This window comes from Mastigoproctus giganteus, chromosome 6 (assembly GCF_048544385.1).
Source record: "Mastigoproctus giganteus isolate SK-2022 chromosome 6, ASM4854438v1, whole genome shotgun sequence".
Classification (NCBI taxonomy): domain Eukaryota; kingdom Metazoa; phylum Arthropoda; class Arachnida; order Uropygi; family Thelyphonidae; genus Mastigoproctus; species Mastigoproctus giganteus.
In genome coordinates this window covers 189,741,959-189,754,635 of record NC_143580.1, presented here as the reverse complement: position 1 = coordinate 189,754,635, position 12,677 = coordinate 189,741,959, and the positions used below count along the sequence as shown (strand labels likewise).

At 37.7% G+C, this 12,677-nt stretch overlaps 1 protein-coding gene across 2 annotated transcripts in view; it reads right to left on the bottom strand.

Moving 5' to 3' along the window:
* The window catches only part of Sos (Son of sevenless guanine nucleotide exchange factor), a 669,490-nt gene that overhangs the window by 324,959 nt on the left and 331,854 nt on the right, over positions 1 to 12,677 (bottom strand). For both annotated transcript variants that reach the window (XM_090376631.1, XM_090376632.1), the window contains exon 13: positions 6,460 to 6,543. In XM_090376631.1, the coding sequence (XP_090232757.1) occupies positions 6,460 to 6,543 (84 nt within the window). The remainder of the gene's footprint in view (positions 1 to 6,459; positions 6,544 to 12,677) is intronic.

Below are 12,677 nucleotides of genomic sequence, written 5' to 3'. Positions count from 1 at the left end.
ACAATCACAAACAATAATGACCTTAACCAAGTGATGTCCAGCACACAGCTAAGAGAACAGTCTTGACATAATATTGCTTACCTCTACTCTGCAGAGGTAAGCAATATTATGTCAGGTTTGAACATGCCTCAGCCTTTCAGGACCACACAGAAACCCTTTCCACACATTCATCATCTGCTACAAGTATAGAGTTTCAGTAAAGATTTGAACATACCTCAGCATATCAGAGCACACAGAAAAACCACTTCCACACATCCACTGTCCGTTACAAGTACAGAGTTTTGGGAAAGGTTTGAACATGTCTTAGCCTGTCAGCCTGCACATCACAGAACAACCCTTTCCATACATTCATTCATTTTGTAAATCCATACTCTTGCTATTTCATTGCTGTATTATTTATATTAAGGTTTGTCTATTACGTAAATATTGTACAAGATAGAGAAATTCTGTTTCCATTTTTGAATTCAGCATCAAAAACTACAAAGAATTAGTTTGTTTGTTTGTTTGTTATTTGGTTTTTAGGAGCATTAGCAACTAAGGCCATATTGCTCCGGGATATGCGGTGGTTATTCCCTGAATGACCTTTCCGCATCCTCCGTATTTGGTGGTGACGGGCTCGAACCCCGGTCTAATTGTTGTTGTTGTATTTGGGTTTTCTGGCACAAGGGCCTCTTGGGCCATATTGTGCCTGTTCGATATTTGCTTATCGCTAATTTCTCATGTTATTGTGATCATAGGCTATTATAAAGATTTATCTGTTTCAAATAAGTAAACAGTTCCTCCAAATTTGCATCATTGCCAAGAATCTGCAATAAGGTAATCGGTTCCTTCAAATGGGATAGGGATGTAAAGGTTGATTTTCTGGTAGTTGAAAGTTGGGGACATTCAATGAGAATATGATATATTGTCAACTGCGACTGGCACAACAAACACTGAGGAGGGTTCTCTCCCATAAGCAAATACAGATGAGTTGGATGTGAATGTCCAATGCGGAGCCTTGCTAGAATTACTTCTTGTCGCCTGCTTTTCCTGATACTAGATGTCCACAATTTTGGCTCTTTTTTTATCTGCAGCAGTTTATTATTTATTTGAGCTTTCCAGAGGTCAGACCATTGCTTCCTACATGCTGTTTCAATGATGGATTTGTAGTCGGTGTAGGGCACTGTTTGTTGCCTGGAATTGCTTGAGTCAGGGTGTTTAGCGGCGGCGTCCGCTTGTTCATTACCTGGAATGCCTGCATGACCAGGTATCCAGCAGAAGGTAACCTTCTGGTTGGCTTTTTGACAGTAAAATAACTTGGACCGTATCTCTTTAAGAATCGGATGTGAGGGCGACATGGTAGTTTGAATGGCAGTGATTGCGCTTAAGGAGTCTGTGTATATCAGGGATTGCTTTATACAGCTGTTGTGTATTCTATCTAGAGCTAGTTTAATAGCAAATAATTCTGCAGTATAGATAGTACATTCCGTTGGAAGAGACACAGCATCTGAAAAGGTAGAAGAAACTGCTGCAGCACCAACGGCTGCATCTGTTTTGGAGCCATCAGTATAGATAGGTACTTTATCTGAATTTTCCAACAAATGAGTTTTATGGAGCTGTTGATAGTTTATATTTGCCAGAGAGGATTTTCCCAATCTTGAAAAGAAATTGTCGCAGAGAGGTGAGAATTCAGTCCAGGGAGTTTCAGGAGTAGCAAGGTCTTGGAATATGTTGTGAAATTTAAGATCCCAACTGATTGTGAGTTCTTGCAGTCGAATCCCTGCAGGGCGGTTTTCATTAGGCTTATTGTGATATAATTCAGCATATTGAGGATCAAACAGGTACTGCCAGCTAGGGTGGAATGGCATGCTTTTAATTTTTGCTGCATACTTACACAATAAGGATTTTCTCCTGAGATGCAAAGGGGGTTCATTTGCCTCAATATACAGGCTGTGGACCGGAGATGTTCTGAAGGCTCCCACAGCTATCCTAAGAGCACTATGCTGTATGGTGTTCAGACGTAATAGTGAACTTTTCCTAGCGGAGTCATAGACAGGTGATCCATAGTCTAATCGTGATCTTATTAAAGCTCTATACAGATGAAGGAGAGAGCTTCTGTCAGCACCCCAGGACTTAGCAGAGACTGCTCTCAGGATGCTCAGTTTTTTTAGACATGTAGTTCGAAGGAAAGCAATATGGGAAGCAAAATTAAGTTTGTTATCTAAATATAACCCCAACAGTCGGAAACTGTTAGTGACAGGAATCAGGTTGTTTTTTAAAAATATTTCTGGATCTGGGTGAAGTTTGCGTTTTTTACAAAAATGAATTGCACTAGATTTCTTTTCTGATAGGGAATAGCCATTCCGCAATGCCCATGATTCAATTTTAGCGATGGAAATTTGGAGTTGCCTTTCAATGGTGTTCATGGATTGGGATTGACAAGAAACAACGAGGTCATCAGCGAACATATACGATTCTACTGTATTAGGTACATCCTGTGTCATGTTTGTAATTCTTATTGAAAATAACGTCGGACTAAGAATGGACCCCTGAGGAACACCCTCCTCTTGTTCAAATGATTTAGATAAATTGTTCATGTATCTAACCTGAAATGTTCTGTGGCATAGGAAGTTTTGTATAAAGTGGGGTAAATGACCTCTCAAGCCAAAAGAATGAAGATCTTGAAGTACACCGTATCGCCAGGTGTTATCAAAGGCTTTCTCAATATCAAGATTGATCATGACCAGATGTTGTCCCCTTATGAAGGCATTTCGGATGTTTGCTTCTGCTTTTATCATTACATCTAACGTGGACCGGTTCTTTCGAAACCCGTACTGATTGTTATTTTGCAAGTTGTTAGTTTCCAGGAACCACGTTAGCCGCCTGTGAACCATTTTTTCCAAGACTTTGCCTAAGCAGCTGGTCAATGAAATCGGCCTGTAATTATGTGGAAAGCTGCGATCCTTTCCTGGCTTTGGAAAGGCTAGTATAATTGAGTGACGCCATGAGTTTGGGTAAATATTTTCTAGAAATATTCGATTGTAATATTTTAACAATACCCTTTTTGTTCTGTTGTTTAGTTGGCTTATCATGATGTAGTAGATCCCATCTGGACCAGCAGCACTACTGGAAGTTTTATTGAGCGCCCCTAAAAGTTCTGTTAATGTAAATGGCTGGTTGTACGGGTGTGAAACTCTGGTGGAGAAATTGATCTTATGCTGCTCTGATGATTTTTTAATTTTCTGAAAGATTGGGTCGTAGGTGGATACACCTGATATACTGGCAAATGATTCGGCTAAGGCATTTGCAATTTCTGCCGGAGAGGACAACTCCTTTCCTTTCCAGTTTAATATTGAGGATGGGGACTGGACATATTTGCCATCAATTGTTCGTATTTTCTTCCAGATGAGTCTGATATCTGTGTCCTTGTTTATACTAGAGGAAAAGCTAATCCATGCTTCTCTTTTTGCTTTCCTTCTTATTTGGCGGAACTTAGCTTTCATTCTTTTAAAACTAATTAGGTTACTGGTTGTGGGGAATTTGCGGAACAAATTCCAAGCCCTATTTTTTTCCTGTTTAGCGTATGTACAATCCGGATTCCACCAGTAATTATTGTGTTTGCGTTTCCCAGGCAAGGACTTTGGTATTGTAGAGTTGGCAGCTTGTAATATTTGATTAGTTATATGTTGTGTGACATAATCTATGGGTTGAAGTTGAATTATTTCATCATCTAACTGAACATTTGAAGCATATTCATTCCAGTGTGCCCTACGAAATTTCCATTTGGAGCGACCCGGCAAAGGGGAGTTTACCCGTGTTTGCAGCTTGCAGAGAATTGGTAGATGATCACTATTTAGTGGATTTTCAAGAACTGACCACTCCGTATTAGTACATATGGAGGGAGAGCAGATTGAAAGGTCTATTGCACTCATGGATCCTGTTGAAAAATGTATATAGGTAGGCTCTCCGGTATTCAAAAGGGTAAGTTGGCACACATCGAGAAGATTTTCTATTTGTTTACCTCTTTTGTCGATTGTTGGAGATCCCCACAGCGAGTGATGAGCATTGAAGTCTCCGAGTAAATAGAAAGGAGGTGGTAGCTGGTCTATTAGATTTTCTAGATTTTCTGAGGAGATTGAGGAATTTGGGGGAATATATATAGATGCTATTGTAATAGTCATGCCAATTTCTGCGCGCATTGCCACTACCTCAAAAGGAGTCTGAAGAGCAACAGGTTTAGATGGAATATTATTTCTAACAAGAACTGCCACGCCTCCACGAGCTGGCGAGTCGATACTCCTATCTCTTCTGAACATGGTATAATTTTTAATGGTAGGACACACTTGTGGATTTAAATAGGTTTCTTGTAGGGATATACATGCTGGTTCATAGCGGTTTACGAGATCATGCAAGTCATCTTTTGCATTACGAAAGCCCCTACAATTCCACTGAAGAATTCTTTCCATTATGCGTTCTTGTTAGTTGTTTTTGCTTCTGACAGTTTTTTGGTTGTAGCTTGTTTATACCTCTCTATTTTTACTTTGTCTTTCTTAGGAAAGAAAGGACGTGTTGTGTCTATCTCATCAGTTGCGTGGAGTTCTAAAATTCCATCATCTGAATTTTTCTCCTGATCAATATCCATTTCCGTTGAAATCCGTGGATGCACCATTGGGGTTTCTGTAGCTTTTGGTTTCATTGTTGACGCATCGGCTGGAATGGAGATTGGAGTATTGCTGGCTTGTTCAGTTGTTTGTTGTGAAGGACAGTGTTTGGGAGAAGTGAGTATGGATCGTGCCCAATTCGCGATAGATGTATTAGGAGGAACTGTAACGTCCGTTTGGATACTTACTGATTGCACCTGTTTGGCAGCTGTGGCATACGTTCGCTTTGGCTCCATTTTGATTATTTCTCTTCTCGCCTCTGAATAAGTGACTTTGTTTTCCACTTTATATTTCTGTATTTTTTTCCCTTGCTTCCATAGTTCGCATATTTTAGAGAAAGCTGGGTGATTCCCTTTACAATTTGGGCAATTAGGAGTGGTAGCATTGCAATCGGATTGATTGTGGTCTTTCGATCCGCAATTAGGACATATTGCCTCACCTCTACATGCAGTCTGAGAGTGTCCATATTTTTGGCACTTATAGCACCTGATTGGGTTTGGGATGTAGGGTCGGACACGGCAATGGAGATAGCCTGCTTTGACAGATGTTGGTAAGATGGGAGAGCTAAAAGTGAGGATTATGCTCCTTGTTGGAATGAGAGTACCATCTTTACGAGTCATGATTCTCCTGGCTTGGATGACTCTTTGTTCTCGTAGCTCTTTGACTATTTCCTCCTCTGATACGGTTAATAAGTCCCATTCTGCAATTACTCCCTTGGAGGAATTTAAGGTGGCATGGGGAGTGACTTTTATTGGATGTCCGCCGAAAGTTGTCAGATTTAATAGCTTTGCAGAATGCTGGGATTTCATGGTCTCTACCAGAAGATCCCCAGACTGGAGTCGCCTTACTGATTTTGGTGAACCTGCGACAGCCTCTAAGCATTTTTGCACAAGGAATGGGGACAATTTACTCAAAGGCTGGTCTGATGTAGAGTGCAGTATGAGAAATGCTGGTATCTCCTCTTGAGGATTTGTTTTCAACCTCTTGGGTTGGGAGAAGTCATCATCGGTGTGTTTAGTCACTAGTTTTGAGCTCGGAGGCTCTAAAGGTGGAAACGAATTGTTATCCATCTTTGCTCCTTTCAGCCCCGGGAGAGTGGATTTCTTCTCCCAGGTTACCGGCCCCGCCACGGGGAGGCAGGAGCAGTGCCGCTAGAGTGACCAAGCGGTATAAGAGTTAGTATATTAGTTTAAATGAAAAAAAGAAAGGTGATTTGCCTTTCTGAAACTTACTTACAGATCGTAAGTCTAAGTTTACTAGTATTTAATGAAAACGTAAGAAAACTTTTTTAACTGAACAAAAACTGCAGCTTCAAGAAAAACGCTCTAGAAATCACTGAGAATCGCTTGATCACTATAACGCTTGGCACCCGGGGCCCCCCGGTCTAATCAAGAAGCGTGTGTTACGCACTGCTGCTCCTTCCCACCTGGCTACGGAGGCGCCAAAGAATTAGCAAGAAATGTTTATATGACAAATTGTATATTGACCAGTATAATTAATGATGCAGATAGAAAGTAAACAGAATACAAAAATTCCTACTGGTGCAACTATAACACATTTAAATTTTACGTTTTTATTTTTGGCCATGCAGGTAACAACAGATGGAGGGTTAAAGGGTTAAACTGAAGCAAACAGTACAGTTTCAAACAAAAGTTTCAAGATTGTATCATTGCAAATAATAATATGGTGCATCAGATGTATTATTTTTGTAAAAATTATGCAATGATTAAGACAAAAAAATTGTAAACTTCCTGTAAGCAGTTCCATATAACACAAATAACTAAAATAAATATATAAATTAATAAAATTTATTATATACCTATAGTGCTCTGGTGGTGGCAATCTTAAGGGATGCTTCTTTTCTTCATCCAATAATATGCTATCAAGAGTTCTCTCCAGCATGCTATAACAAAAACAACTTTCACTGAAACCAATAAAATTTCAGGAAGAAATATTTATTACAAATACATATAATGATGAATATTTATTTAGCATGAGAGAGAGAGAGAGAGAGAGAGAGAGAGAGAGAGAGAGATAAGCCTGGAGGGGGTTAGGTATAATTCAGTGCGATTATGTAGATACACATGCAATCTTAAACTGTGTATTATCCAGTTTCTATTATAACAGCACCTGGTATGATTACTTGTAAAGGATTCCACAACCATGGAAACCTTCAAACATAACAAAGTTTTGTTAGTCAGGTGCCATCTACTGATGCAATAAGTGATCATGTCAGGTTCAGAATGCTTGGCTCCACATCACTATATTGGATGTGATTATATCACTAGTATTAATATACTGTTATTCGTATTTATTTATTTGTTTTTTGCTATCTCTACTTTCCAACCACTGTGGAATTCAGTGTCAGTTACATATTGAACAAGCAAGGAGGTCCCAATTAGGACAAATGGGCTATAAAAGTGATTACTTCAGTGCTGACTTATATTTCATTCATGCCATGAAAATTTCAAAAAGAAACTGTGTTTTTGAGCAGTTGCTGCTTTCACCTTAAGTACTATATACTATGTATTAATATTGTACAGGTTATACCAATTCTCTTATTTAAACTGTTAAAAACCCTCAATATGGCTCCTAAGGAAATAAATGACATTGATGGTCACGGCACTGATACTTGGGAACACCACTTCTTGTGTTAGCCCAAATTGAAGAATAACCATTACCCACAACCCTCTGCCTCCTGCCCTGCAGCTATCCTGGAATCAATCCAACGATTTTCCCTGAGATTCCAACATGTTCCAGCTTATACAGTAGCTTCTCATGTGGGAATGAATCAAATGCTTTGCTGAAATCCAAGTAAATAATATTCACTGAATAGGAAATGAGATATAGGAAATGAGAAATCATTTCCTATATCCAGCTCATGACTGACTCCGAAAAATAAAAAAATTGGGTCTTTGAGGCTGTCACAGATATTCTTTTAGATATTCCAAGCTGTGCTTGTTACCTGGGAGTCCAAAATGCTGACAGAGGTACAGCACTATTAGCATTTTCAGGCTGACCGCTAGATATTCCACTGTACTGAGCCTGTCGGAAACTCTCTAGGAGGCTTCTGGATCAGAGAGTGTATAATCTTGCTGCCTCTACTCTGTCAGATAGTGATTGGAGGGAATCCGAGTAGTGTGTATATGAGGTGCATTGTAGAGGCCACATTATATGAAGGAGCTGGGTATAATATTTACCATCTGTACACCATATCCAAAAATTTCATTACTTCATACAGTATGTCCTCACCACCTTTTCTTACTTCTGAATACACCATGAATTGTCAAACTAATAGAACAAACTTATCTGTGAAAAGATCTAAACCCCCAAACACTTCCCCATTCATTTCACAAATATACAGTAGGCTCTCAAAATAACAGCACCCAAAATAATGGAACATTCAAGCTAACGGAATAATGATATCAGATGTTAACATGAAGCGCAGATATCTTGCAGTGCCGAAAAAAAAAAAAAAAAAAAAAAAGAAGGCGAAGTCACATGTTTACTGTATTTGTTTACTTACCATCTGTACACCATATCCAAAAATTTCATTACTTCATACAGGACGTCCTCACCACCTTTTCTTACTTCTGAATACACCATGAATTGCCAACTAAGGGTGGTTGCAAGAATTTCTTTTGAGAAATTCTTGCAACTACCTTTCCACTTTTAACAATATTTTATCCTAGAAAGACACTTTAAATACTATAAACCTAAAAATTCCATTAAATGTTTAATACATTTGCTATTTTAGTAAATAATGAAAGCCACTCCAATTTATTTACCAAGATATGGCAAATTAATACATATTAAGAACTTGCATATTCGTTTCAGTAATGTTAAATATAATATTAATTTTTTCATAAAAAAAAAAATGAATTCACTTTTAATTTATAAAACAAACTAGATAGAACAAACTTATCTGTGAAAACATCTAAACCTCCGAAACACTTCCCCATTCATTTCACAAATATATAGTAGACTGTCAAAATAACGGCACCTAAAATAATGGAACATTCAGGCTAACAGAACCCAAAATAATGGAACATTCAAGCTAACAGCACAATGAGATTGGATGTTTACATGAAGAGCAAATGTCTTGCAATGCTGGGGGAGGGGGGAAGTCATGCGATTACTGTATTTGTTTATGTTTGCCATTTTGAAAGTGAATTCTATACTGATATCATGGATTATACGACTGTTTTACATTTATTTTAAATTAAAAACCCTCAATATGGTTCCTAAAGTTAATAAACATTATACAGAGAAGAAAAGAAGAACATTAAATCTTATCTTAGTGACAAACTTGATATAATCCAAACTATTACATTAGGGTCACCTGGAAAGTTAATTCAAATAACCATGTGTGTTGTGTCTGTAAATTGCACGTGTTCTCTGGTCGAGTTGCCTGTTTTGCTTGATGAAAAACCCCAGTGTCTGACACAATGACAAATCACATATCACTGTTCAATCTCTATGTCCAACATGATACTTGCTTCACAATGATCGTCAGTGATATGCAGCTAAAAAAAAACTCTTCGCACAACACTAGCTTGACGAATATTGGCATGCGCACACAGTCTGCTCAGTAGCGATCAGAGAGAGCACCTCTAGTGGCAGTTATGGGAAGTTTGCATGGTAAACAAAATCTTGCACCAACCCATGAATTAAATGATCACCCCTCGTATAGTGTTATTTTATTATCATTATATATATTATCAATATATTAAATTTTACCGTATGGATAGAAACCATGTAACATCTTTTCCCAATTAAAAATTAAACACTTCAAATAGTGAACCACCACAGAATATGAGGTAAAAGACAAAGAAATATTGTTCAACACTGAGGCACTACAAAATATTGAAATATTCTATGCTAAAATGATTGTTGAATACCCATGGACGAACTGAAAATAATGCATTCTGCAATACTTTGCTAAGATAAAAAACAACCACAGTTCAATATCAGTTATTGCCCTCAGTTCCTGTCATGCAGGTTACAAATGAGCTCTTCCCCATAGTGAGTTTCCCTCCCACTTGCTCCATTAAATTAGGGGCAAAATGAAAACATCCATAATGACATTCACACTTGCTTGCATAGTTTTCACTGAACAAATATAAAAGAAAATTGTGAAGAATATACAATGATAACCCAGTTTAATATAATACAATAAAATATATAATGGCAGAAGATTTCAAGACTGACAAGTCTCTTTTTCAACTGATAATTTGATTTGAATACAACGGATAAGTGCAATGAGTTGAGAGTGAGGTATACGTTATTCATTTCCTATTGTTGTTGCACGGACGTGCGCTGTTTTTTACTCCAGCGTTTATCCAGCGTTAAAATGGTTGTCTCTAGGATGGGGTGCATACGTGTGCCTTTGCAGCGGTTTATGGCCTTTGGATTGTTTAGTATATTAAGTGACTCTAGCCATAGGCGGTGCCGAAAGTGTCGTGAGTGGTCTACTATTTCAAAGTCACGTTTAGGATCAAGATCGTGGTTGGTGGCCCAAAAATGTTCCGGGACTTTATATATTAAAACATGGACCCCAGTACACCAGGCCCATTCATTACAATAAAAGAAAATATTCTAACAGAAATAATATGCTAAACAGGTGCCTATTACAGGCACAAGACCTCATATCCCACCCAAGACCATACAATGTAAACTGGGTTAACATTGTATATTTTATTGTATTATATTAAACTGGGTTATCATTGTATATTTTATTGTATTATATTAAACTGGGTTATCATTGTATATTTTATTGTATTATATTAAACTGGGTTATCATTGTATATTTTATTGTATTATATTAAACTGGGTTATCATTGTATATTCTTCACAACCATGGACCCCAGTACACCAGGCCCATTCGTTACAATAAAAGAAAATATTCTAACAGAAAACTTAACAAGTCTTTTTTTTTTTTTTTTTTTTTTTCCCTAATGACTGCATTGGAAAAATACCTGTCAGTATTATGTTATTATGAAAGTTGCTCTTTACACTGAATGTGAACTTTCTAGTATGAAAACTCAATAATGACTACTTTCCCCAAACAACCTATCAAATGGTGTATATTTTGACTATTATTCATATGGGTGTGATCCTGCCATCTGACATGCATGTTTTAAGAGTTCCAAAAATAGCATAGTTCAAATATTTTTGAATAAAAACTATTAGTACATCGACTATTTAACTAGTATGCTACATTATTTTGAGAAATTCTTGTAACTACCCTTCCACTTTTAACAATATTTTATCCTAGAAAAACACTTTAAACACTATAAACCTAAAAATTCTATTAAGTATTTAATACATTTGCTATATACATTTGGGGCTTAAAGGGGAACAGGTATCCTGTGTGTTATCAGACACTCAGCCTAAAACACTGATGGATCCAATATCTCTCTATTATAGAAAATTTAGGAGAAGTCCGGTTGGCCTACCTCCCTAAAATCCACTCATGGTAAGCCAAGTTACGTCACTTAGGTGGCAACGAACGTGTAGAGTGGTTCTCTTCAAGACTCCTGGTCAGCGTGAAGAGGAAAAGACCAAACCCTCCAGCATATGACAGCACAACAATACAAATGGCTCTCAGTCCCCAGCAGCTTTCACTCTCCCTCTTATGGCAGCGAGAGGATCAGAGTGGAAGCAGAGGGTGCTAAGAATCTCTGGGTACGACCACGACCAGGCTGCCATGCACGGAAACTGAACTTGGCCTGTTATAACGTAAGAACACTCATCGGTGAAGACAGGATATTAGAGCTGGAAAAGGAATTAGAAAATGTTAATTGGAATATCATCGGCTTGGCTGAAACAAGAAGAAGAAGAAGAAATGAATCACTTATAAGTTTATCAAGTGGAAATCTGCTGTACACCAATGGAAACAGTGAAAGGAGTGAAGGTGGAGTTGGGTTTCTGGTGCATAAAGATTTTAAAAACAACATTTTGGAATTCAAAAGTACATCACCAAGAGTGTCAAGACTAATACTCAAGATTTCTAAGAGATACAAGCTAAAGATTATAATGATTTATGCACCAACATCGAGACATGATGATGAAGAGGTTGAAGAAATGTACACCGAAATTGAGAGTCTTCTAGATGAGCAGAAAACCCACTACACTATTATTATGGGAGACTTCAATGCTAAAGTTGGAAAAAGACAAAACAGCACAGAAAGGGGAACTGTAGGAAATTTTGGAATTGGTGAAAGAAATGAAAGAGGTGAAAGACTTGTGGAATTTGCAGAATCTCAAGGACTGTCAGTAATGAACACTTTTTTCAAGAAAAGGGTGAACAGAAAGTGGACAGGGAAGAGTCCAAATGGATTAACTACTAATGAAATCTACTTCATCCTCACTAAGAGAAGATATATTTTGAATGATGTTACCATCCTGAATAAGGTAAATGTTGGAAGTGATCACAGAATGGTAAGATGTACACTTGATATAGATGTAGGAAAGGAAAGGAAAAAACTGACTCAATTAAATAATACAAAGGTCTTTGAGATAACAGAAGAGGATAAAAAGCAGTATATACTGGAACTTAAGAACAAGTATGAGCTTCTGCAGACTGCTGAGGACCAAGATATCGACGAGGAATATTACAACTTTTTGAAAGTGATAAAGCCCAAGAAACCTATAGGGAAAAAGAAATCCAAAGAAGAAAAAATTAGTCAAGAAACACTTGTCATGATGAACCGAAGACGACAAATGAAAAGCAAGAAAAACACTGACAGGGAGAAAATTGAGTATACTGAGTTATGCAAAGCCATTAGAAAGAGACTCAGAGAGGACATAAGAAGATTTAACACAAGAAAAGTAGAACAAGCATTAAGGGAAAACAAAGGATTTAAATCAGCAGTGATGAGCAGTAATACAGAAAGACAAATGATAACTGAAACTGAAGAATAGTGATGGTGTACTTATAAACAGCAGAGAAGGCATAATTCAAATAGCAGAAGACTACTATAGAGAATTATACAAGGAGCAGGGGAATGATGCCAGCAGTGGGAAAAATGGATT